General features: G+C 44.6%; 1 protein-coding gene across 9 annotated transcripts in view; it reads left to right on the top strand.

Moving 5' to 3' along the window:
• The window catches only part of DAB2IP (DAB2 interacting protein), a 328,791-nt gene that overhangs the window by 110,781 nt on the left and 192,383 nt on the right, over positions 1-25,627 (top strand). For 8 of the 9 annotated variants that reach the window (XM_060270258.1, XM_060270257.1, XM_060270265.1 and 5 more), the window contains exon 3: positions 23,234-23,352. In XM_060270258.1, coding sequence (XP_060126241.1) covers positions 23,234-23,352 — 119 coding nt within the window. Of the gene's footprint in view, positions 1-4,305; positions 4,395-23,233; positions 23,353-25,627 lie in introns of those variants that run through there. The other variant, XM_060270266.1, reaches the window with a different exon arrangement.

The following is a 25,627-nucleotide window of genomic DNA, read 5'->3' as shown; positions in this document are numbered from 1 at the left end:
CATACTAGCTGACCCGGCCACGCGTTGCTGTGGTTCTTTCCTGTGATCCCCACCCATTTAGACAAAAAACAGTGCAGCCCAAGACCTTTCCTTAAAAGCAGCCAGTTTCCCATAGCCTGTTGGAACGCGGTACTTGCTGGTGGAAGGACAACAATGTGGGAACCAGTCTCTAGGAGGGAAGTTCCAGAGGCTGGGAGCAGCCACCGAGAAGGCGTTCTCCCACATCTCTACCAAAAATATTTAAGGAAGGTGCCAGGTGAGCCTCCCTGGGGAAAACATTCCACAAATGGGGAGCCACTGCAGAAAAGGCCTTTTCTTGCATTGCTACCCTCTGAACCATCCATGGAAGGCCTCTAATGATGATCTTCACATTAAACTGCAAGCAAGGCAGAGAGCTTAAAAGCTCTTTTTCTACTAGGTTTTCTCAGCGCAAAAATAGCTTTTACATTCTCCCCCTTGCTTGGGGAGGCAAGGCTCATTGAGGCTCTGGAAGACTAGGGATGGTTCCAAGGGGTGGTTTGAGTATATATAGTACATGTTTTTGTTTAAACATAGATTCCTTGGAACTGGGGTGCCTGTGCTTGCCCAGGGTTCATTTTCCTTGGAATGAAGGTCAGCGGAAACTGTGGTATCTTCAAGATATATGGGAGCCAGTGTGGTGTAGTGGTTAAGAGCGGTAGACTCGTAATCTGGGGGACCGGGTTCGCGTCTCCGCTCCTCCCCATGCAGCTGCTGGGTGACCTTGGGCTAGTCACACTTCTTTGAAGTCTCTCAGCCTCACTCACCTCACAGAGTGTTTGTTGTTGGGGAGGAAGGGAAAGGAGAATGTTAGCCGCTTTGAGACTCCTTCGGGTAGTGATAAAGAGGGATATCAAATCCAAACTCTTCTTCTTCTTCTTCTTCTTCTTCTTCTTCTTCTTCTTCTTCTTCTTCTTCTTCTTCTTCTTCTTCTTCTTCTTCTTTTTACATACCTGAGCATAGGGTGGAGGGGCTCACAGCACTGAGACTCCCATAGTTCTTGTTTCCCCATTAGGTTTCCAGGGAAACTCCCAAACTCATCTTTGGAAGCAGCACTGAGCAAGGCATGCTTCTGAGTCTCCCACTTCCAGCCTCAGCCAAACTCTCATGAACAGCATTCTGGGATATTGATCTCCTAAATTTACAGGGCGATGTTGCCTCCAACTGGGTGAGGGTGGTAGCCCCCATTGGCCTTTATGGCAACAGGGCAATGTAAATGGCCTACTAAGACCATAACCTTAACAGAGGAACTTTGGGCTGGTTTCCTCTTAAAGATTCTACCTGACCTACACAGAATCACAGGTCTGGAAGGTGTCATCCATACTGCCCCCCCCCCCAAAAAAAAGCAGTACTGGACTTTTTTGTTGCCGGGGAGTGGCAAGGAGAAATGCTGAGGCAAGGATGGAGCCTGGAGTAGGAAGGGGGGGGGGAACCTATACTGGCTTCTCTCAGTTTCTTATTTTTCCCAATCTTAAATTCAGTTCTCCACACTAGCATGAAATTTCTTTTTTTTAAATTCCGTTTGAAAATTAACCAGCATTTTAGCACAGATTACTCTCAACATGCATATTTCTGCATACTTCTTCAAGCCGTTACCTCTATTTCAATGCATTTTGCATTTCCCCCATTAATATATGCACATGTATGCACATTTTACTCTGGTATAATACATTGGGATGTTTCAAAATTAGGAGAAGGTCTCATTCTGAGGCCTGTTCATGACATCAGTAAGTTGAAATGTGAATGGAATTTCTCCCTCACCCCAAGCCTGGAGTGAACTGTTGGGTTCAGGATTCGTAGGAACATTCAGAGCTGCCTTAAACCAAGTCAAACCATCAAGCAATATTACAGAGAAGTGGCCACCTCAGGTGGCAATGCCATGGCTGCTAGCCAGGATGGCTCTGCTCTGCCTCCACGGCTGGAAGCAGCGATGCTTCTGAATGCCAGTTGCTGAAAGAAGCCACAGGAGGGGAGAAGAGGGCTCTTGTGCTCAAATCCTGCTTGCAGGCTTCCTGTGAGTACAGGAATAGGTGGGCCATTGGCCTGATCAGCAGGCTCTTCTTAGGTGACAGGTGAAGTGGAGGACTCTGTCCTGTCACCAGGATTGAAGGCAGGTTCAACTGCCTGTCTAGTCTGCTCCTGTATATACAGTGTCCTGCCATTCACCTTAAGGGCAGTGGAAATATAACTTTTCCTGGCCCCATGCACCAGTGGGCCTTTGAGCCTAGTAGGTGTCAACACTGGCCAGCAGCACTCCAGAACGCTCCCCCAGCCCTGCCTGGAGATGCCAAGGATGAAACTTGTGACCTTTTGCATGTAGAGAAGATGCTCTGCTGCTCTGTGGCGGGTAATCTCAGTAAAGGTTTACTTGGCATGCCTAGGCAGAAGGACCCACTGATGAGTGGGAGAGCCCCTGTTTTGATACAGACAGCCGCAGGAACATAGGAAGAAGAGTCCGACCATTGACCCATCAAGCTTCCACCTAAACATTAGGAAGAACTTCCTGACAGTAAGAGCTGTTCGACAGTGGAATTTGCTGCCAAGGAGTGTGGTAGAGTCTCCTTCTTTGGAGGTCTTTAAGCAGAGGCTTGACAGGCATATGTCAAGAATGCTTTGATGGTGTTTCCTGCTTGGCAGGGGGTTGGACTGGATGGCCCTTGTGGTCTCTTCCAACTCTAGGATTCTATGATTCCTTGAACTTCCTGACAGTAAGAGCTGTTCGACAGTGGAATTTGCTGCCAAGGAGTGTGGTGGAGTCTCCTTCTTTGGAGGTCTTTAAGCAGAGGCTTGACAGGCATATGTCAAGAATGCTTTGATGGTGTTTCTTGCTTGGCAGGGGGTTGGACTGGATGGCCCTTGTGGTCTCTTCCAACGATTCTATGATTCTATGATTCTAAGCTCAGCCTTGTCTGCTTGATCATTTCCCTCATTCTCTGGCTCTGCACTAACCCACCTCAAATCTACTTGAAAGCCTCATTATCACCTCATTTGCTCTCCAAAGCAAGGAGGGTCCAGCCATTACCCTGACGCTCCAGGTGATGATGTCATTACTTCTGCGGTGTGTGTGTGTGTGCTTTCCCCCCCCAGAACTGCACTTCCCTTGCACCTCAACTCCACCACTACAGACGCTCTGTTTCCCTCCATATGTCATGGGGCTCAGACTCTTATCAGCCCCAGCGGCCATGGTCAGGCATGATGGGGGGGGGGGGGGAATTCAGGAACATCTTGAAGGCCACAGATCACTGTGCTCTGTGACCCTTTTTCTTTTCTTTTTTAAATGACCCCAGAATTTATTCTTCATCATCTTTGAAAGGCACAGTCTCTAATGTGTGTGTGGAGGGGGGGGGAGAGAGAGAGAGAATCCCCAGCTGTGAATAATGCTGAGGCGGCACCGTCATGTGGCTGCAATCTACATCCTCGTTCCAATTGCACCTCGTTCATATTTAGCAAAGTCCCAAGCACAGAGGGAGCAGAGCAGCAGAAAGCCCAAACTGGCCAGGACCATGGCAATAGAAGCAGGAAACGTGTCTGTGGATTGAACTACTTCAGGCTACGACTGGAGATTTGCACAGATGATTGTTCACCCAGTAATACACAGAATGTGTTACACACACAAAACCCCACAAATGTGCCAGGTAAGGCAAACGTTCCTTCTCAGGAGATACTGTTTACATAAAGGATCCTGCTTTCCTTTCCACCTTGTCATGTGAGCTCCCATCTTTAGTCTAAACGGCCTCTGTCCTGTATACCTGAAGGAGCGTCTCCACCCCCATCGTTCTGCCCGGACACTGAGGTCCAGCGCCGAGGGCCTTCTGGCGGTTCCCTCGTTGCGAGAAGCCAAGTTGCGGGGAACCAGGCAGAGGGCCTTCTCGGTGGTGGCGCCCGCCCTGTGGAACGCCCTCCCAACAGATGTCAAAGAGGAAAACAGCTACCAGACTTTTAGAAGACATCTGAAGGCAGCCCTGTTTAGGGAGGCTTTTGATGTTTAATAGATTATTGTATTTTTATATTCTGTTGAAAGCCGCCCAGAGTGGCTAGGGAAACCCAGCCAGATAGGCAGGGTATAAATAATAAATGATTCTTATTACCGTATTAGTCAATATTCCACCTCATTATTAAAATCCCTACTTGTTTCTGTAATTCTTTGTTTGAGTTCCACTCATTATGTTACATCCAACTTTGGCTGGGGTAGGGGCTGTCCTACTGACAGTGGTCTTTTTCTTTTTTACATTTTTTTATGTGGTGGCAGGAGTTGATTTCATCTGCCCTTCTTGGCAACAGCCACAATCCTCCCAGAATGCTCCAGGTGTTCAGTCATAACATGGCATCCCGGGGTGGGGAACTGTTGGAGCTGCCATGCACGACCACCTACAAAGGTACCTGTCACCAGCTCTTTACATTTCCAACACTTATTTGATCTGGATTTATACATTTTTGCCAATTTACTCAGTGTTAGGTACCATCGATATATCTTTTTCATATAATTTTCTCTTAGACCATTAGATGTTGTAAATTTTATATCCACATTCCACAATGGTTCCTATGCCTCCATATGCATATTATGACCAATATCTATTGCCCAATGTATCATTGAGGATTTTACTTGCTCATCCTTTGTCTCCCATTCCAATACAGTGGTACCTCACTAGACGAATGCCTCACAAGATGAATTTTTCGCAAGACGAACGTGTTTTGCGATTTCAATGGAGACTCACAAGACGAAGTTTCCTATGGCGCGCTTCGCAAGACAATTTTTTTTCGGCCCATAGGGTGCCTCGCAAGATGATTTTTTTTTATTCGTCTTGTGAGGCACCCTATGGGAAACCGCACTTCAATGCGTTCCTATGGGAGCCGCTTCGCAAAACGAATTTTTCGCTATACGAAGCAACTCGCGGGACGAATTAAATTCATCTAGCGAGGCACCACTGTAATATATTGTACATTTTAGACAGCACTTTTACATTACATTCCAACAGGTTGTGATATTTGTTTCCCAACCCCCCGTATCTTATCTTTCTTAAATACTTTGTTCAAATGATGATATTGTATGTTAATTTTCCTGATAATTCCTTAAATTCTTTTTAATTTATACTCTCCTCCCTTTTGTTTTAATAAATTTCTATAAGTTATCCAGCCTTCTATCATATTCTTTTTCTTTACCGCTATAACTTCCAATGGTGAGGGCCTGTGTGGTGCTTTTAGAATCATTTCTTGTTTGTTAAGAGTTGGAGGGACAAACTAAAATTGCGCATTAATTCTGGTGCTAAACAAGTAGGTACAAAACAGTTGTATGGCATAGAACTGACATTACTAATCCTAATTGCCACAAAACCTATGCTTTTCACTCACAGATACAAAAATACAAATGTTTAGATACTTAGGGAAAGATGTGGAGGGAGGGAAGGAGGGAGGGAGGGAGGGAAGCCAAAGGGGTGAGCAGAAGATTGATGGATTGCCAAGCAGATCTCCACATTTTCAGGATGTGTTTTGAACATACGTACTATCTTGGGGGCTTTGCAATTAAATTATTGAAAACAATATGCGGGTCTTGTTGCCATCTTCTCCAGCTTCTTCGAGAGGAGATTGTTCAATACTTATGCAATTGTAGAAAGGGCAGGGGTCTCTCTATGCTTCCTTATCGTATTAAAAAAAGAAAAAAACCAAAGTGTCCCATTATTAACAGTCATCAGAATGGTTGGATATGAATGCAGCAAACACATTTTGCATTGCTTGGAGAGATTGGGGTTTTGCTTAATGTCAGACTATCCTGGAAATTTTGATAGATAAGCATGATTTTTAAATACATACTGTATATGAAACCAAAGTATAGTGAATTTTTTCCAATAACCTTCCTATCCTTTCAAGCTTTGGGAAAGCATGCAATGCAGTGAAGTTTACTGTTATTTAGGAATAAACAGATGCACAAATGTAGGGTGGGGGACAGCTGGCTTGCCAGCAATACATGTGAAAATGATCTAGGGTTCTTAAGTAGACCACAAGCTTAAAACGAGTCAACAGTGTGATGCTGCAGGAAAAATAAAAGCTAATTCTAGGCTGCAACAGAAGTAGAATGTCCAGCTCCAGGGAAGTCATAAGGTAAAGGTAAAGGGACCCCTGACCATTAGGTCCAGTCGTGACCGACTCTGGGGTTGCGCGCTCATCTCGCATTATTGGCCGAGGGAGCCGGCGTATAGCTTCCAGGTCATGGGGCCAGCATGACTAAGCTGCTTCTGGCAAACCAGAGCAGCACACGGAAACGCCGTTTACCTTCCCGCTATAGTGGTTCCTATTTATCTACTTGCATTTTGATGTGCTTTCGAACTGCTAGGTTGGCAGGAGCTGGGACCGAGCAACGGGAGCTCACCCTGTCACAGGGATTTGAACCGCCGACCTTCTGATCAGCAAGCCCTAGGCTCAGTGGTTTAGCCCACAGCGCCACCCGGGTCCCTGCAGGGAAGTCATAGTACCGCTCTACTGTACCTTGGTCGTACCACATCTGGAGTCTCATGCCCAGTTCTGGGCGCCACAGTTTAAGGAGGATATTGACAATCTGGAAGGTGTGCAGAGGAGGGCGACCAAGATGATCTGGGGTCTGGAAACCAAGCCATAGGGTGAACAGCTGAGAGAGTTGGATATGTTTAGCTTAGAAAAGAGAAGACTGAGAGGTGATAAGATAGCCATCTTCAAATTTCTGAGGGGGTACCACATGAAAGATGGAGAAAGTTTGTTTTCTGCTGCTCTGGATTCAAATGACAAGAAGAAAGACTCCAACTAAACATTAGGGATAACTTTCTGAGCGTAAGAGCTATTTGATAGTGGAACAGATTGCCTCAAAAGGTGGCTGACTCTCCTCTACTTGAGGTTTCAAAGCAGAGATGGATAGCCATTGGCCAAGGATTATTTAGTTGTGATTCTTGCATTGCAGGGGGTTGGACTAAATGACCTGATGTGCATCACTCCCAGCTCTGCAATTCTATGATTTATTCAGACCCTTCCTTGCTCCTTGTGCTATCTAGCACATATCAAAGGGGACAAGCTCCTGTCCCAAGAAGCTCATGGTATAATGTCTAGCATGAGAGGAGAAAATGAGGAGAAGTGAATGCTAGCCAATGTCATTATAGGCACTTTGCCTTCACTGGTTATAATGGTTGCACTTCTGTTATGCTGGAGACTGGTGTTTATCACTTGTCCTTCTCACCCTCACCAGAAGGGGACACAGTAAGGATGTACAGTGGTGCCTCACTAGACGAATGCCGTGTAAGACGAATTTTTCACTTAATGAAGAGATTTTTCAAGTGGAGGTTGCCTCGCTAGAGGAATTCGTTTTATGAAAAATTTGTCTAGTGAATCGCGGTTTCCCATAAGAATGCATTGAAATTCAATTAATGTGTTCCTATGGGCAAAAAAAAAAAATAAATCAAAAAAATATATCAATGCATTCCTATGGGATTCGCTAGACGAATTTTTCATTATACAAATTGACCCGTGGAACAAATTAAATTCATCTAGCGAGGCACCACTGTACAGTATTGTATGTCCAACTCTAAGCACACTTCCCCAAAATGCAGAAAAAAAGGCAACAGATGCGGGAACAGAGTCCACTTTGGCATCTTATCATATTGGGATTGGCTACTAATATTAATTCATTTGGATTCAGCAGTATTAGCAAGAAGGGGTTATGGCACAGTGATGGAATATATGTTTTGCATGCAGAAGGGAAAACTACCCTCTCTGCTCAAGACCCCCGAAGTGCACTGCCAATCAGAGGAGGCAATTCTGAGCTAGAGGCACAACTTATCAGAACCTTAGTTGTGTAAGTGACATGCACCTTTTCACCCTTTGACTTATTTATTGATGTACAGTGGTACCTCATGTTGCAAATGGGATCCATTCTGCCAGGCCGTTCGCAACATGAAGAGGCCGCAACATGAAGAGGCCGCAACATGAAGTGCCGCATCTGCACACGTGTGTGATGCATTGCGGCGCTTCTGCGCATGCACAAAGCATGATTTAACACTTCTGCGCATGCGTACAGGTTACGGGCGCGCCGAACCTGGAAGTAGCCCATTCCGGGACTTCTGGGTTTGGCGCGTCCGTAAGCTAACAGACGCAACATGAAGCGGACGTATCCTGAGGTATGACTGTACTGTGTTTCATAACAGTTATACACAACTTGATTGTTATTATTTTTAAAAGCCCTCAAAGCAGGTTGCAAAAGTAATGGAACAATAAATTACCAGCAAAAGTTAAAAACACCTATTTAAAGCATTCATAAAAATGAAAAGAAGCAATATACTAAAAACATTCCACAAGTATGGATAGGTTTGGGGTGAAAAGAGTACAGCATAGTTACCTGTCTCGTATCAGCAGGGAGTTCCAAAGTGGGGGTGCTGCCACACTAAAATATTGATTTCTTACAGTCAGATGGGTGGCATATAAATAATAAATTATTATAAATGCAGAATGGGTGTTATGTAGCACCTCTAACAGTGCCAGCTCTGTAGATCAAAGCAGTTGAGTGGGCAAGATCGTAAAACCATCTTAGAAGTAAGCTGGTCCCAAGTTGTTAAGAGCTTTGCATCCTAATAGTAGTACCTTGAATGTATGTATGTACAGTATTTCAATAAAGAATATATATTATTTATTGAAAGATTAAAAAGTGCATGATTACTAGCGCACAGAGTAAGATGACACAAAAAAGAAGAAACAAAATAGTGCCCATGTAGAAAACAAAACAGAACTACAACAAAAAATTGTATGTTGTTGTTGTTTAGTTGTTTAGTTGTGTCTGACTCTTTGTGACCCCATGGACCAGAGCACGCCAGGCACTCCTGTCTTACACTGCCTCCCGCAGTTTGGTCAAACTCATGTTCGTAGCTTCGAGAACACTGTCCAACCATCTCGTCCTCTGTCGTCCCCTTCTCCTTGTGCCCTCCATCTTTCCCAACATCAGGGTCTTTTCCAGGGAGACTTCTCTTCTCATGAAAAAAAATTGTATGCATTACAACAAAAACCAAATTGTTATTGCAGTTATTGCAGACTGTTATTGCAGACTCATTCAACAAAAAATAATATTTAGAACTTTTTTTTGACCCATTACACTTGTTTACGAAAGGACTAGCTAAGACATCTGGATACTGGAGATGGAACAGAGATAATGCTTCTCTAAAACATGTCTGTACAATGTCCTATGTTGATTAATTTTGGGCAGAAAGTAATGGGCAATCAACATGACTGTATGGAGTAATCTTAATTTGCAGAGGAAAATATCCTTTTGAATTATATACCCAGTACATGGAGTCTAACAAAGGGACAATATGAATGGACTCTCTGTGCTCTTATTAGGGCAAAAATACAGGTATTGATGAACTGGAAAAATAAAAATTGTAGCACCTTGAACCTGGCCCTGGTCAAGATGGTCTCCTCCAACAACAAGGCTCTTCAGATGCCCTTATGCTAGCTCTATGGAGCCTCCCTTTTCAGGGGCACTTTACCTCTGAACACCAGGAGCAGCAACAAGAGAGGGCTTTTACTTTCTTGCCCTGCTTGTGGACTCAAAGGGGTCCCCTTGAATCACAGGGGGCATCGTCAAGTGTAGGGATCATGTAAGTGACTGCATCTCAGGGATTACATTGGGAATCATGCATTCATAGCTTTATGTGTGGTTTGAGGGGAATGTTCTTGAGCTGGTGGCTCCACCTGAACAGACTACTCCCGCCTGGGTTATGAAATGTGTGGCTTCTTGGTGTAGATCCTGTTGGATGTATGTACACTCCATGATCCTCTACCTGGCAAGCACGTTTCAGTCTGGGTTGCAAGAAACAGGCATTTGTTGCCATTTGTTCTTGCCTGGCTGTGAAACATTTGGGTCAATAGATCTGGGTAAAAGGGCATCTGTTAATCTTCTTCCTTTCCCTGCTGGTCTTTGAAAAGCTGATAAACCTGTTTTCTGCCAGGGATTCCTGGGGCTCCTTCCTGTCTTTAGAAGTAGTCTCTTTGATGTCCAGGAAGTCTTTTTAGCATCTTGGTGTTAGTTCCAGATCTTCCCAACAGTATCAGATTCAAGGTGGGAGGAAACCTGGGAGGGGTTTTAGAACTTAGGATGAATTCTATTGGATGATTTGAATCTTTGTAACCTTTTGATATTGTAATAAAAAGATCTGGCGAAGGGAAAGACGGACGCACTTTCCCTCCCAGAGATTTGCTGGTTGAATCTCTGTGTCCTTTGTTTTATTTCCATGTGGTTTTGCCACAAGTGGTGCCCTCTCTGAGGCTCCATGAAAAGAGGATCAGGTAAATGATCGCTCTTCTGATTTTGGGCTTAACAAAGCTCCCCTAGGTGCTGTTTGACTCTATCTGCAAATAGAGTGCTTTCAGACTGAATGATTCTTATCACCCGGAACCTTGGGCAGAACCTGTGCGCACAGAAAATAGGTAAGAATGGAGGGAGATCTAAGTATTTTGCAGAAAAAACATAAAAGAGATTTGCTCTTTTTGTTAAGTCCTCATGGTCACAATCAGGTGATGTCCCCACTGATTGACCAGTTATTGCATGAGATTTCTCATGTTGCGTCCTTCTTCCCTGAGGAAGGTACCTTAGATTTAGAAAAATGGGACAAAGTGGGTTTGGTTTTGAGTAAATCTGACCGACCCTCTGTTCAAATCCTACATACGTGGAAGCTTTGTAGATCCGCTGTAGCTAGAGTGGCAAATCCACTGCTTCAGCTTCAAGATGCTTCCTCAGCATCTCCAAGAATTTTGCCCCCTTCGCAGCCTCCAGGTTTGGGGGGAGATTTTGTTTTAAAGGCAGCTTCAGTTCGTGCAGCAGCCCTGCCTTCTGCCGGCTCCTTGTTGCCTGGATCTAATTTAGAAATAATGCCTCCTTCCTTTTCTGTGGGCTTTTGCCCAGAGGCAGTACCTCAGACCGCAGTGCAACCGATGGTGAGTCAGGCTTTAAAGGAAGGTGATAGTGAGGTAACTTTGGATGTTCTGCCTTTAATGGCTAACCTTCCAAATGAGCAAATAGTCATGGTAAAATCTCAAGAGTTGCCTGTTATTCCATTGATTTTGACTGAAAGAGAGCAGCAAGTTGCTGCTGATGATAGTTTTTTGGATGCAAATGAGAGCAGACCTCCACTGAGAAAGCTCTCTAGCCCTGATTTCACTGAGTTGCCAATCTCTGTTAATGTAAGCAAGGTCAAAGATTTTTTTCCTGTCTTGAATGAGCAAACATGCATTGTTGAAGATGGCTGGCAGGAATTGTTTGATACTCCACAACAACACTTTTTGGTTGTTACAAAATATGCTGGAGACTCTTTTCCTGCTTCCAGTAAGCATCAAAACTTGTCATGCATTGCAGAAAAGTTTCTGCAGGAAGTTTTTGAGTTTAGTACTTTTCAAAGCAGTTTAGGGAAAATCTTTTTTCCAGAGCAGCTCTGCCTTGCCTCAGTGAGTAGGAAATCTGATGAAATTGCTGCATATGAACCAGATTGAAGGGAAGATTTAAATTTGCATTTCTTTCCTTGAGGCAATTTTTTTGTTTGGCTACCAGAAAAGTTTTGCTAGTAGATGGTTTTTGTTTCTCAGTTAACCAGAACTCTCTTTGTTAGAGACGCTTGTTAAAGTTTTAATTCTTTAGTTTTCAGTTGGTTTTAAAATATCTGCTTACCAGCAACCAGACTGGAAAAAAAATGAAATTGGATGTTTTTGCTGCATTGAAGTAAATTCTGCACAACATACATGCAGTGAATTGGTTCTGAGTTTTTAATACTTATCTCTTGATAGCAGTATTGTTTAGCTTCATGTATTTTTATGTTTAGATATGCAGACATGAGCATGAGTAAATTTATAGGCTCAATTCTGCTCTATGTATTTAGTTTAAATCTTTTTTCTATCTATATGTGGGTAAGAGATAAATTGAGGATGGTTTTTTACAGAATTTTCCTTTTCAGAATGCCTAAATGTTCTCTGACTTGAATTTAATTTCTGAAGGAATTCCAGCATCAAAGGTTAATTGTTAATGTTTTTCCTTCAAGACTTAATTATTTTTTTCTCCTAGCACTGAGTGAGATGTTGTCAGACTGGGACATGCATTTAAGTTCCTCTTCTTTGTGTGTGAGATGTTGGTTCTTTGTTCTCATTTCATAGGTTTACACTCTGCACATGCTCAAGCACTCTCTGATTGTGATCTCTTCTTTAATCTCCAGTGATAAAGTTCTGGGTTAATGATGTTCCTTTATTCACAGGAAATATTTACTCTCTTTAACTCTAGAGTGATCTTCAGTATTTTGTTTCTTAACATTTTATTTGCTGATAAATGTTTGATAATTTCTTCTATTGATATGATGTATGATATTTTAGGATGCTGTAACTGGTGTTTAAAAGCAGGTCCCGATGCCTCAGACTTCCAGGAAATTACATGAAGGAAATTTATTTTAATGCTAAATAACATGCTTTTCTTGTAGGTAACATTTCAGAAGTGCTGAATATGCATTGGCAGGGGGTTGGACTGGATGGCCCTTGTGGTCTCTTCCAACTCTATGATTCTATGATTGTTGGCTGTGATTTTCCTATTTAGTCTTTGGTGGTATAAAATTTGGTTAACATGTCTAATATTTTTTTAATCTAGCTTCTTTCATGGTTTTCTTGCTGTAATTTTCTCCCATATTAGATTAGTCTGAAGGTGGATACAGAGCAACTGCATGATTTCTTTGTTCCTTCTCTGTTGTTTTGGTTCAAGTCAAGTTGCCAGTCCTCAATGAGGAGAGCTAACAAAAGTTTTATTTTTTAGCTAGTGGACTTGCTTCAACGTATTTTTTCCTCATTGTATGTTTTTGGGTTATAACATGTTTTCTTTTCCAGAAACTATTCTCTACCTAGCGTTTGGGAATGGGTTACATAAATACTTTGTAAAGATTTCTTTCCTTGCAAGTTTTTTTTCAATTTATCTACATGTGTTCTTATCCTTTGTTCTCAATTCTCCCTCCCTTTGGGGGGGGACCTAATGGGGTTTTTTTAGGTTTACTTTTACCTCTAGCTGGAGAAAACTTTACTCAAGAGTAAATTGACCCACCAGGTTTTTTTCCTTCACATGTTTTTTTAATGAACTTTTTCTGAATGCCAATGGGATTTTAACTTCAGTTCTTATAAGATACTATATTTTAACTTCCTAGGTTTTTTACTTTTATGCTTATTAGTTGCATTACTGTATTTTATATTCCTGATTTTGTGAATTTCTTCTTTCTGTACCTTCTACACAAAAAATAAAAATAAAAAAAAGAAAGCTGAAATATGGGAATTTAGCTAGGAAGCTACAGAAATATGTTAGTACTATAATACTATTATTTACTCTTTCACTTATCTCAGTTAAAACTTTTATTATTCAGCTTTAATTAAAACAAAACAAAATAAAATAAAATAAAAATAAAAACTTTTTTCTATTTTAAGTTTTTATAATATATGTTTTAATTGTCTTAGTTTTCTTTTAATGTACTATTTTAGGATTGTTTTAGGTTAAAAGGTTCTTTTCCAGTTGCTGGATCATCTGCTGATTCAAATATGGAAGAAAAGGATTTTTTGCTAATATTGCTCAAGCTCATAATTTTGGGGCAAGGGCAATTCTGCTTACTTTAACAGGTTTCTGAGGAAAGTTTAAGCTGATGATGTGGACCTAGCACCAGATTCCTTCTACAGAAGTTTCATCCTAGTCCTAACTGAACAACACAGGCATAACTGGACAAAGTACAAGGGAAAGCAATTTGCAGAAGCCTGAAGACTTGATGAGTTTCAGATGTCACATGTCAACTACAAGTTTCTAAACATCCAGAAAGATCCAGAGTTTGCCCAGAGACGTTTTAGCTAAAGACTTTCCTGTAGTTATCAAATTATCAGAACATACCATCAATCAATTGATTGTTGTGATTTATATTAAGCCTATTCATTTATTGCTTATGATCTTCTGTAATCATTGTGGTTGTATTTTATGATTTTGTTTTATATTGATATTGTTGTATGCTTATGTCTATTCAATATTTTCCTGATATAATGTAGTCTAGTTTCAATCTTGGTATTATGGGTAATTGCTTATTTTAGGATTGCTAGGGTTTATAAGTTTGCTTAGGTAGAATTTATGATCACATATGAGTTATTAATCTTAGTTAGTAATGGATGTTTTCATATTATATTCCCTCTTTCTTCATGCTCCTTTTGGTTTTCTCAATCTACCTCAGGAATCTCTCGGATCTCTGTTATTCAGGCATCATCTACAGGAATGTGATGAGGATGCAATGCCCTTACTATCCTAATTGCAAGAGATGTTTTTTCTCTGTCTCACAAAACAAAATTAAAAAGAAAAGATGACATGTAGGGATCATGTAAGTGACTGCATCTCAGGGATTACATTGGGAATCATGCATTCATAGCTTTATGTGTGGTTTGAGGGGAATGTTCTTGAGCTGGTGGCTCCACCTGAACAGACTACTCCCGCCTGGGTTATGAAATGTGTGGCTTCTTGGTGTAGATCCTGTTGGATGTATGTACACTCCATGATCCTCTACCTGGCAAGCACGTTTCAGTCTGGGTTGCAAGAAACAGGCATTTGTTGCCATTTGTTCTTGCCTGGCTGTGAAACATTTGGGTCAATAGATCTGGGTAAAAGGGCATCTGTTAATCTTCTTCCTTTCCCTGCTGGTCTTTGAAAAGCTGATAAACCTGTTTTCTGCCAGGGATTCCTGGGGCTCCTTCCTGTCTTTAGAAGTAGTCTCTTTGATGTCCAGGAAGTCTTTTTAGCATCTTGGTGTTAGTTCCAGATCTTCCCAACAGTATCAGATTCAAGGTGGGAGGAAACCTGGGAGGGGTTTTAGAACTTAGGATGAATTCTATTGGATGATTTGAATCTTTGTAACCTTTTGATATTGTAATAAAAAGATCTGGCGAAGGGAAAGACGGACGCACTTTCCCTCCCAGAGATTTGCTGGTTGAATCTCTGTGTCCTTTGTTTTATTTCCATGTGGTTTTGCCACAGTCAAGGTCTGCTGTAAATTATTTCCTTTCATCCCCTCTCAAAGCTGCTTCTGCCCTATAAAAGGCAGGCGAGAGGAAGGAAAAATCACGCGTAATGATTTGCAGCTGATAGCAAGTACTCAAGCCAGGATGATTATGCTTGAAGAAAGTGATGTCGAAATTTAGATTTATAGGAGGGTGAATAAATTTCTGTCAGTTGGCGATTATTATCTCCTTTAATCTCAAAGACCCTCGTCTTCCCACTCTCGTGCCTGTGTCTGGGGTTTCAAAAGCGTGTTCCTGATTGGGATCTAGTGCTCTCCATCGGGAAATAAATCTCCCACATTTTATACAAGGCAAGCTGAAGATGCTTAAACATGAACATTATTAGATTGATTTGGAAAAGGCTCCAAACTTTGTTATGCCCTGTAAGTGCATGAATTGTCAGAAAGCTTACGACAGGTTTGTTTGTTTTTGTTTGTTTGCAGGGGGAAGAACCCAAACCACGTATTGTTGCACACACCCCAGTCTTTGACCGGTGAGAGACTTTAGTGATTTCAGATGCTTACCCAGGGTTTGCTTTCCTTGGAATAAGCATTGGTGGAGACTGTGGTGTCTTTAGGCTACATCAGGGGTAGGCAACCTAAGACCCGGGGGCCAGATGCGGCCCAATCACCTTCTAAATCCAGCCCGCGGACGTTTCGGGAATCAGCGTGTTTTTACATGAGTAGAATGCGTCCTTTTATTTAAAATGCATCTCTGGGTTATTTGTGGGGCATAGGAATTCGTTCATATGTTTTTTTCAAAATATAGTCCGGCCCCCCACAAGGTCTGAGGGACGGTGGACCGACCCCCTGCTGAAAAAGGTTGCTGACCATAGCTGCCAAGTTTTCCCTTTTCTCGCGAGGAAGCCTATTCAGCATAAGGGGAAATCCCTTAAAAAAAGGGATAACTTGGCAGCTATGTTGCTGACCCCTGCCTTATAACAAGATTGGTCCATCCAGCTCAGTAGACCAGCTGACAGCAACTCTCCAGGATTTCAGCTGGGAGTCTCTGCTAGCCTTATAGGGAGATGCCACTGGGGATTGAACCAGGAACCTTCTGTTTGCAAGACCCTTCCCCATTTTTCAGTGGGTCTCCCCCCCCCCCAAGGGGCCCCCCAGGATGGGCTGGGGGGGCACCTTGCTTGCTCCTCTGGGTACGTAGCTTGTAGGGTGTCTGAGGACTTTGTCTCCTGTGCCAGGTAAGGGCTATGCCTGACGCCGTGTAATGATGCCACATGGTATAGTCTTATGTTGTGGAGCTGGTACAAGCCGGCCCGTGAAAAGCATCGAAGATAAATCCAAAGAATGTGCCACAAATAATTCTTCTGAATGGAATCCTTGGGAGAGGAGGCATTGTCCTCACATGAGGATGCCATCCTGAACACAAAGGAGGGAGTGAAAAAAGAGGATGGTCTTCTCCACTAGGACCATCACCAGAGAAGGTGGTGCTATGGAGGCATCATGGGGAGGATGGCATAAGTAGAGCCCTGTACCTGGATCAGACCAAAAGCCCACCTGATCTAGCACTCTGTTTTCCATGATGGCCATCTAGATGTCTTTCAGAAGGCCAAGAAGTAGGACATGGAGTTAACAGCTCTCTCCTGCTGTCACTCCCCAGCAATTGGTACTCAAAGGTAGAGTGTCTTTGAATGGGGAAGTTCCATTTAAGTCATCACGGCTAGCAGTTGCTGATAAAAACCCTTCCCAATTGTCAAAATGCCCTTCCAAAGCCCCTTAAATCCAGAGACATCACCAAGTCCTTTCCATTCTCTGTCCTGGATCTATATTTTGCTGGATGATCCTCAGTTCGTGTATTATGGGTGATAGAGACAAATGGGTGGTCCTTTCACACCTGGCTGGGTGCCATGCCATCCTAAGATGGAGAACAATAGACCAGGTGAGCTGTGCCTATGAGAGCTGTGTGAGATAGTTGGGCTGCTGCTGAAAGGTGGATACACCGAGACCTACCGGTATCCGTTTTGTGCTGGACCCAAAACTTGGGGCTTCCCAGGAACCGTAAAGGGGAAGCAAGATCTGTCAGGGAATGAATGCTGTGAGTCCCTCCATCCTATGCATAGGTTGTTTGTTGTTGTTTAGTCGTGTCCAACTCTTCGTGACCCCATGGACCATAGCACGCCAGGCACTCCTGTCTTGCACTGCCTCCCGCAGTTTGGTCAAACTCATGTTTGTAGCTTCGAGAACACTGTCCAACCATCTTGTCCTCTGTCGTCCCCTTCTCCTAGTGCCCTCAATCTTTCCCAACATCAGGGTCTTTTCCAAGGATTCTTCTCTTCTCATGAGGTGGCCAAAGTATTGGAGCCTCAGCTTCACGATCTGTCCTTCCAGGGAGCACTCAGGGCTGATTTCCTTAAGAATGGATAGGTTTGATCTTCTTGCAGTCCATGGGACTCTCAAGAGTCTCCTCCAGCACCATAATTCAAAAGCATCAATTCTTCGGCGATCAGCCTTCTTTATGGTCCAGCTCTCACTTCCATACATCACTACTGGGAAAACCATAGCTTTAACTATACGGACCTTTGTCGGCAAGGTGATGTCTCTGCTTTTTAAGATGCTGTCTAGGTTTGTCATTGCTTTTCTCCCAAGAAGCAGGCGTCTTTTAATTTCGTGACTGCTGTCACCATCTGCAGTGATCAAGGAGCCCAAGAAAGTAAAATCTCTCACTGCCTCCATTTCTTCCCCTTCTATTTGCCAGGAGGTGATGGGACCAGTGGCCATGATCTTGGTTTTTTTGATGTTGAGCTTCAGACCATATTTTGCGCTCTCCTCTTTCACCCTCATTAAAAGGTTCTTTAATTCCTCCTCGCTTTCTGCCATCAAGGTTGTGTCATCTGCATATCTGAGGTTGTTGATATTTCTTCCGGCAATCTTAATTCCTGCTTGTCGTGGCGAAGGGGCTTGAATAACTCAGAGAAGCTATGAGCTATGCCATGCAGGGCCACCCAAGATGGACAGGTCATAGTGGAGAGTTTTGACTAAACGTGATCCACCTGGAGAAGGAACTGGCAAGCCACTCCAGTATCCCTGCCAAGAAAACTCCATGGACAAAGACAATAGGTTGTTTAGATGTGTAAATAAAGCCATGTCTTCTGAAAACACTACAGTCTCCATTGACCGCTTGTAGATTGGGGTGTGCACAACAATATGCCAATATGCCATGTACCATGGGTAGAGGGGAGCCATGTGAAGATTCCTGCTGGATCCAGTTGACAGTCCATTTAACCCACAGAGGGATGGGGAACCTGTGCCCTGCCAAATGTTGCTGGACTACAAGTCTCATCATCCCTGGTCATTGGCCATGCTGGCTGGGGCTCATGGGATTTGTAATCCCACAACATCTGGAAGGTCACAGCTTCTCCCCTTTTTTTTCCCCATGATGCTATCTATTTTTATTGTGATTTGGAACCAGGAAGGGCGGGTGAGAGTCAGAAAAGAAAGGGCTTTGCCTGTTGAATTTCAGCCTGACTTGCATTAAAGGAATGGGGAGGGGGCTGCCAGAAATTTCCGGTTGGTTGGATAAAGGTGGTCAGGTGAGGATCAAAGATGCACGCACACACACACACAAACACACACACTTCCCCTCAAACTGAACAATGCCGGTATATGATTTCCTCAGGTTCTCTGTAGCCATGGTGATAAGGAAGGTACAATTACCTGAATGGAGAAGGCAGACAGATAAAGGAAGAAAGTCAGCTGGTACGTCCTCCTGTCTTTCAAAAAGGAAAAAGTGTCGCTGAAGACCTTGAGTTTCTTGTGCGCCACTTTCCAATATTCTGCCCACAATATTTGCCATTGCACAGAGCACAGGCCAGCACCAGAAACTGAGTGCCTGGGAAAATAACATGAGACGAGCCTGCTGGATTGGGCCAAAGGAACCCCACCTGTAAGCCGGACTTGAGTTCAAGAGCACGGTACCCTCCTGGGGCATCTGGCATTCAGGAGCATGGCTGTGTCTGACCATGGGGGAATAGCTATAGCTGTGCAGATAGCAATCTGTATAGTATTTAAAGGCCACTGCAGTTTACATGGAAGACACACCGCTGTTATCAATGTGTTGCCAGGGGTGTCTGGCCGTGGATGAGCACACTGTGACAGTGACCCTCAAGGATGTATGGGAGGTCCAAGCATGGTGTGCATTGAGGATTACACAGTGTGCCACGTAGGCAAAGTGTGATGCAGGCCAGATGTTTGTGATTACAACTCCCATCCGCCCCTGCAACTGATGGGAGTTGTAGTCCACAGGTGTAGCAATCAGGGGCCACCAGAAAGACCTGCTGCTATTTCTGTGGCAGAGCCTTTGGGGGGGGCGGTCCCTGCCGCCAGCGTCCTCGGGCCGCCCAATCAGCATGGAAAAGGAGCTTTCGAGCTGCTGAGGTCTTCTCATGCTGTGTGTCAAATGGAGTAAATCAGAGTGAAAAGAGGTGAGTTGGCCACTGAGGATGGGCTCCCAGGTTCACTCCAGAGAAAACGCGTGGGAAGAACACTGAGGAGGAGGCATCGTGTGTACTCATAGAATCATAGAATCGTAGAGTTGGAAGAGACCACAAGGGCCATCCAGTCCAACCCCCTGCCGAGCAGGAAACACCATCAAAGCATTCCTGACACATGGCTGTCAAGCCTCTGCTTAAAGATCCCCAAAGAAGGAGATTCCACCACACTCCTTGGCAGCAAATTCCACTGCTGAACAGCTCTTACTGTCAGGAAGTTCTTCCTAATGTTGAGGTGGAATCTTTTCTCTTGTAGCTTGAATCCATTGCTCCATGTCCGCTTCTCTGGAGCAGCAGAAAACAACCTTTCTCCCTCCTCCATATGACATCCTTTGATATATTTGAACATGGCTATCATATCACCCCTTAACCTTCTCTTCTCCAGGCTAAACATACCCAGCTCCCTAACCCGTTCCTCATAAGGCATCGTTTCCAGGCCTTTGACCATTTTGCTTGCCCTCTTCTGGACACGTTCCAGCTTGTCAGTATCCTTCTTGAACTGTGGTGCCCAGAACTGGACACAGTACTCCAGGTGAGGTCTGACCAGAGCAGAATACAGTGGTACTATTACTTCCCTTGATCTAGATGCTATACTCCTATTGATGCAGCCCAGAATTGCATTGGCTTTTTTAGCTGCCGCATCAACACTGCTAAGCTACTCCAAAGCTAAGCATCTTGGAACACGGAAAACACAAGGCAAGAGAATGGGGGTGCAAGTTCTGAGGTTACATAAAATGGAACAAAGTCACTCCAGATGTGCACAGAAAATACTAGATCCAGCTGAAAGGCAATCCATGGAGGTATGCATTGATTGTCGCAATGCATTCCTAATTATTGCATAATTATAAAAATTTTATATAAACTAATACGGTTGTATAATCTTGAGAAGTGGGGGTGGCTGTGATTGTCATGAAGGGACTCCCCACTTTTAAATTTGCTACTACACAAAACATGTGGAAGTTACTGTCTTGGGGAAGTCTCATTTATGGAGATCGGGAATTACCCTGACATACTCTGGCTACAGTCTGTTAATTGCAGTTCTCTTCTTTGGCTAAAGCTGGATAATGAGAAAGAGTCTGATACCCTTCCAGTTGCCTGTTCAAGACCCATCCTGTTCTCTCAAGTCCGGCCTTCTGCCCTTAATGGTGCCTCAAATCCAGATATGGACTTTGCACCAAGATATGAATTTTGCATGAAAAGAACTGCGCGACAAGAGCTTGGAGCAGGCATAGGAAACCTTGGCTCTCAGGATGTTTTGGAACTACAACTCCCATGATCACTAGCTAACAGGGTCAGTGGTCAGGGATCATGGGAGTCATAGTTCCAACACATCTGAAGAGCCAGGGTTACCTATGCCTGGCTTGGAGCGTTGAGGAGATCCAAAGGCATCCTGGTCTCATACCTGGCTACTTAGGTGCTTCTGGGAAGTCCACAAGCTAGGCACAGAGGCAATAAGTCTCCCTGGTTTTATGTTGAAGGTGCCTTGCACTCTGAGGTAGATTGCCTATGGCAGGGGTTCCCAACAAAATTTTCTCGAGGACCCCTCATTGAGCCGCTACTGTGACAAGGACCCCCATTAATTCCTAATCCTAAAATAAAAAAGTGAGAGCCAAATTAAGAGTCTTTTTATATTTTATATTTATACGTTTTTTACAGTTACAACAGAGTACTCCATCAGTATACAATTAGGTTTAATTTTCAGTTCTTAATGAGATGAGTTAAATCTGTCCTTTGAGTCCATTATTTCTGAAATATTAGGTTCCAAACTTGAAACTTTCACTCTGAAATCCGACCGCATGTCGAGCCGATTCCTATATTTGTTTTTCATGAAACACATGGAAGAAAATGCTTGCCTTGTTTACAAACACTACTGTTTTGCAAAGAGGCAGCGTGCGCCAGGGAGGAGGGAGGGGAATGGAGAAGACGGGGTACCTGCGCAGTAGCGCACAAATGAAGCCGACGCGCGCAAAACATCTTGGGGAGGTGAGCGTTAGTAGAATGCGCGCACTGCCTCTTTGCAAAACAGTAGTGTTTGTAAAGCGCCACCTAACGGCATACAGCAGAACTACTGCCTCTATCTAATTCTAGTTTTGCGCTAGACTCTGCTCATGCAGGAAGCGGCCAAAACAAAAATCTGTTATCATACGAAATATATTTAATATATTTTTTATTCTAATAGCATCTTGCGGACCCCTCTGGCATAGCTCGCGGACCCCTGGGGGTCCGCGGACCACCTGTTGGGAACCACTGGCCTATGGATAGAGGGGCTCCATTCCTAGCGACAGTCTTTATGTTTGTATCCTGCACGCTGCTTGGAGATTTAAAATATTAAGTGGTTTAGGAATGCTTTTAAGCAAATAAATAAACTAACATGGTGATTAAAAGACTTTACAATTTTATTATATAGTAAGGTATGTGGTCCAAAGGAGGCCCAAATCTCAGACCACCAAACAAGGGTGCAAGGGGCCAGAAATCAGGTGTGCAGGGTGGGGTGGGGTGACCTAAGGGAGCAGGAGCTTAACTGTGGTGTCCTCACACTAGAGATGAGTTGCTCATACTGAGAGGAAAGTGCTGAACCTGGGTCTTTAATGGGGTCTGGTGGGCTGCAATTGGCCCTTGGGGGGGGGTCAGCTGATGGAACACTCAGGGCTCAGGTGGGCTGGTATTCCCTCCCTAGGTGGCACTGTAGAACCACACAGCTCAGCCTGTTAGTGGAAACAGCAATGGAATATGTGCCTCTCTCTGAAAATGGCCTTTTGCTTAACCAAACCACCCCTCTTTGGACTGTCAGTGGGTGACCCCATGGAGTTGGCTTAAGTCACAAGCCCCATTCAGTTTTGTAGGTATCTCTTCCCCAAGGTTTGCATTTGAAGGGTTAACCTCATATCTATATCTATCTCTATCTCTATCTATCTATCTATCTATCACAGGCATCCCCAAACTGCGGCCCTCCAGATGTTTTGGCCTACAACCCCCATGATCCCTAGCTAAGAGGACCAGTGGTCAGGGATGATGGGAATTGTAGTCCAAAACATCTGGAGGGCCGAAGTTTGGGGATGCCTGATCTATCATCTCTAAAGCCCCATTCAATTCTGCAAGGTTTTCATTTCAAATGTGATCTCATCTGCTTTTGTGTGTGTTTGATCCCTACTCACATCCCCAGCTGAGTGTTGGCCAACTTCCCCACCTTTCCATTGCCACAAGGTCTCACCTTTGCCTTCCCCCCCCCCCGCCCCCCGCGGTCATAGTGACAGGCCAAATCCCCTTCTGCCCCCCCACACCCCCACACCCCCACTACCTCCCACACGAGAGCGTTCCTTCGATGTGCCAGGAGTTGCAATATGCTTGTCTTGTATCTCGGTGGCATTTTTCTTTTTTTTAAAGGGGTGTGTGAGAGCGGGTGGTTGCTACGGCAACCGAGGTTTAGGGGAGTCTCGCGCCAACGTAGCAGCGCCGGCTTGCTTCTCTGAGCAGGGGCTGGATGGAATATTTGTGCCGCCGCGGCAGAGAGGCAGAAGCCAGCATCCCTCCCCCCACCCACCCACCCCCCGCCCTCACGGTGCCTCAGCTGCCGCGGGAGAGCCAGGGCTCGGAACTCGCCCGAACGGATGCGCATCTGTCCCCTGCCCGTCCCCGTAATTTTCGCCTCCCTCTGTCTCCCCGCAGGGCTTCCTGAGCCGGCGGCTTAAAGGCTCCATCAAGAGGACAAAGAGCCAGCCCAAGCTCGACAGGAACAGCAGCTTCCGGCACATTCTACCTGGCTTCAAGAACGTGGAGAATGAAAGGTGGGGGCATTGATTTCCTTTCACTGTTGCCTGGGTCGTGCTCACCTCAGGGCCAAGCCAGAGCGAAGGGCCGGGTTGATTAGCTCTTGGCGGCTCATTTGATGACACCGACTGATGGTTTAAATTCGTTCTTCCCTCCCGCTTCCTTCACGGTGGTGGCTGTGAATATTTCATTTTATGCTTTTGCATATACACGTGTTGCAAAAATGCGTCCAGTGTGATGGGGAGGAACCTGACTATGGCGCGGTCGGGGAGAGGCTGAATGAAACACTCGGTTTCTGACCAGCTTGTTGAACTGGCGCAGGCACTGAAAATGCAAGAGAGCGGGAGATTACGGTGCATTCAGAATCGCCCTTTCCTACAGATGGATGTGTTTGATTAGCAATGAGGCGCACATCTCCCACAGACAACTACTGTGTGGTGGGTTGGGGTCTTGGTACGTGGTGCCAAGGGTCATTGAGACTCCCCCCCTCCCTTGATGTACCAGAACAGAAGGACACTGTGGATTTTTGTTTGTACCTCGGTTTACGAACTTAATACGTTCCGGAAGTCCGTTCTTAAACCGAAACCGTTCTTAAACCGAGGCGCGCTTTCCCTAATGAGGCCTCCCGTCACCAGTGCCCTTCCGCCGTTTGGATTCTGTTCTTAGACAGAGGAAAAGTTCGCTAACCGGAACACTACTTCCAGTTTTGCAGAGTTCATAAACCGAATAGTTCGTAAACAGGGCTGTTCTTTAACCAAGGTACCACTGTATCTTGAAGGGTGTGTTGTGGTTAGATCCAAAGGGATGCGTTTTGCGTGCAGCAGATGAGGCACGTGATGAAATATTGGGCAAGTTGTGACAGGTCTCATATCACCTTGTTTGGGAGCTTATCGGATTGTTTTCGGATTGTGGGCAAATGTGTAACTGCCACAACCACCCCAATACCTTGAGTGACTTTGTTTTTCATCTTGGGGGGGGGGGTGAGGTTCAAGAGAGTTATTCACAGTGACCCTATTCTCTATTTTTATTTTAAAGGGGAGGGGGAAAGACTTGCTTGCAAAGATTTGGTGAAAATATTTCTGGGAAGAGGAGCACAATATCCTAGTCCCACCTTGTCCACAGAATCTGGCGCTAATCTGTGGGATTTCAAAATCAGAGATGCTTAATTATCCAGGGCGCTTTCAAGCAAACATGCTCCGGCTCTGAGCATTGTTCCGAAATTTCATCTGGGTGTCCTGCAAAGGGCTGCTGTTGCTTTTAGAAACAACAGCAGCAGCAGCACAAGCTGTGTCCGTTTTAGGGGCACCTGAGGTGTGGCATTAGTGAAAGGGCACCTTGGTTTGTGCCTAAAACAAAAACTGACCTCTTTCTAAGCTGAATATATGGTAGGTTGTTATGGTCAGTGTGCAGACAAGGTTTCTGAGTTGGCATGGGACACGAAGGAAAGGTCCAATGCGGCCGCTGGGTGTGTGTGTGTGTGTGTGTGTGTGTGTGTGTGATATTTGCCTGTGTTATTTGGGGTGGCAGCAGCAGGCCAGGCCGATTGTTAAGGTGATGACGATGGTGGAGAGGAAGGTGCAGTTGAAATAATAACTCTTGGGTGCTTATGCAGAAATGCACAACTTTGATCTCCATGTGAACTGGAGGGAGGGAGGCAGGAAAGAACCACTTTTGCTCCTTTTGGGGGAGCAACCGGCCAGTGTCAAAGCACAAACCACCTGGTATTTTAAGTCAATTTCATTTGCTTCTGTTCATTTCTAAATAATAACTTACAAATTGGAGTGTGGAGGGCCACTCCCCCCCCCCCCCCGTGCATCTGGGGACAGGAGCAGGACTCCCAGCCCAGTTTTCAGTAGTGTTCGCCCCTGACACTTCTCTTCCTTTGAAGTAATCGATCACTTCTCATAAACACCTGCCTTCAGTCCTGTCCCACTGACTGCAGACCTCAATGACCGTGGGTGAGCTTTCTCCGTTGCCAACCGTGTTGTTTCCACAAAGGCAGTTCTGTATATTCCTTCATAGATTTCACATATTTCTCCCCCTCCTTTTTTTTTCTGCCTGCCTGCCTTGACCACGCCCAGCTTCCCTTATCCATGGTTGGCTTAAATCTTTTGCAACATGAAGAGCTGTCTGCAATAGAACTGGCCTTTAAATGGGAACAGGCACCCCTCCTGAGTGCACACACACATCCACCTTTTGCATCGACTGTGTCTTGATTCTCACCACCTCCCAAACACACACACACACACACACACACACACTTTCCCAGCTCACCTTTTGGAAATCCGGCTG

The sequence above is a fragment of the Zootoca vivipara genome, chromosome Z (assembly GCF_963506605.1).
Source record: "Zootoca vivipara chromosome Z, rZooViv1.1, whole genome shotgun sequence".
NCBI classification, from domain to species: Eukaryota; Metazoa; Chordata; class Lepidosauria; order Squamata; family Lacertidae; genus Zootoca; species Zootoca vivipara.
Note: the sequence above shows the minus strand (reverse complement) of the source record. Positions and strands in the feature narration are given on the sequence as shown.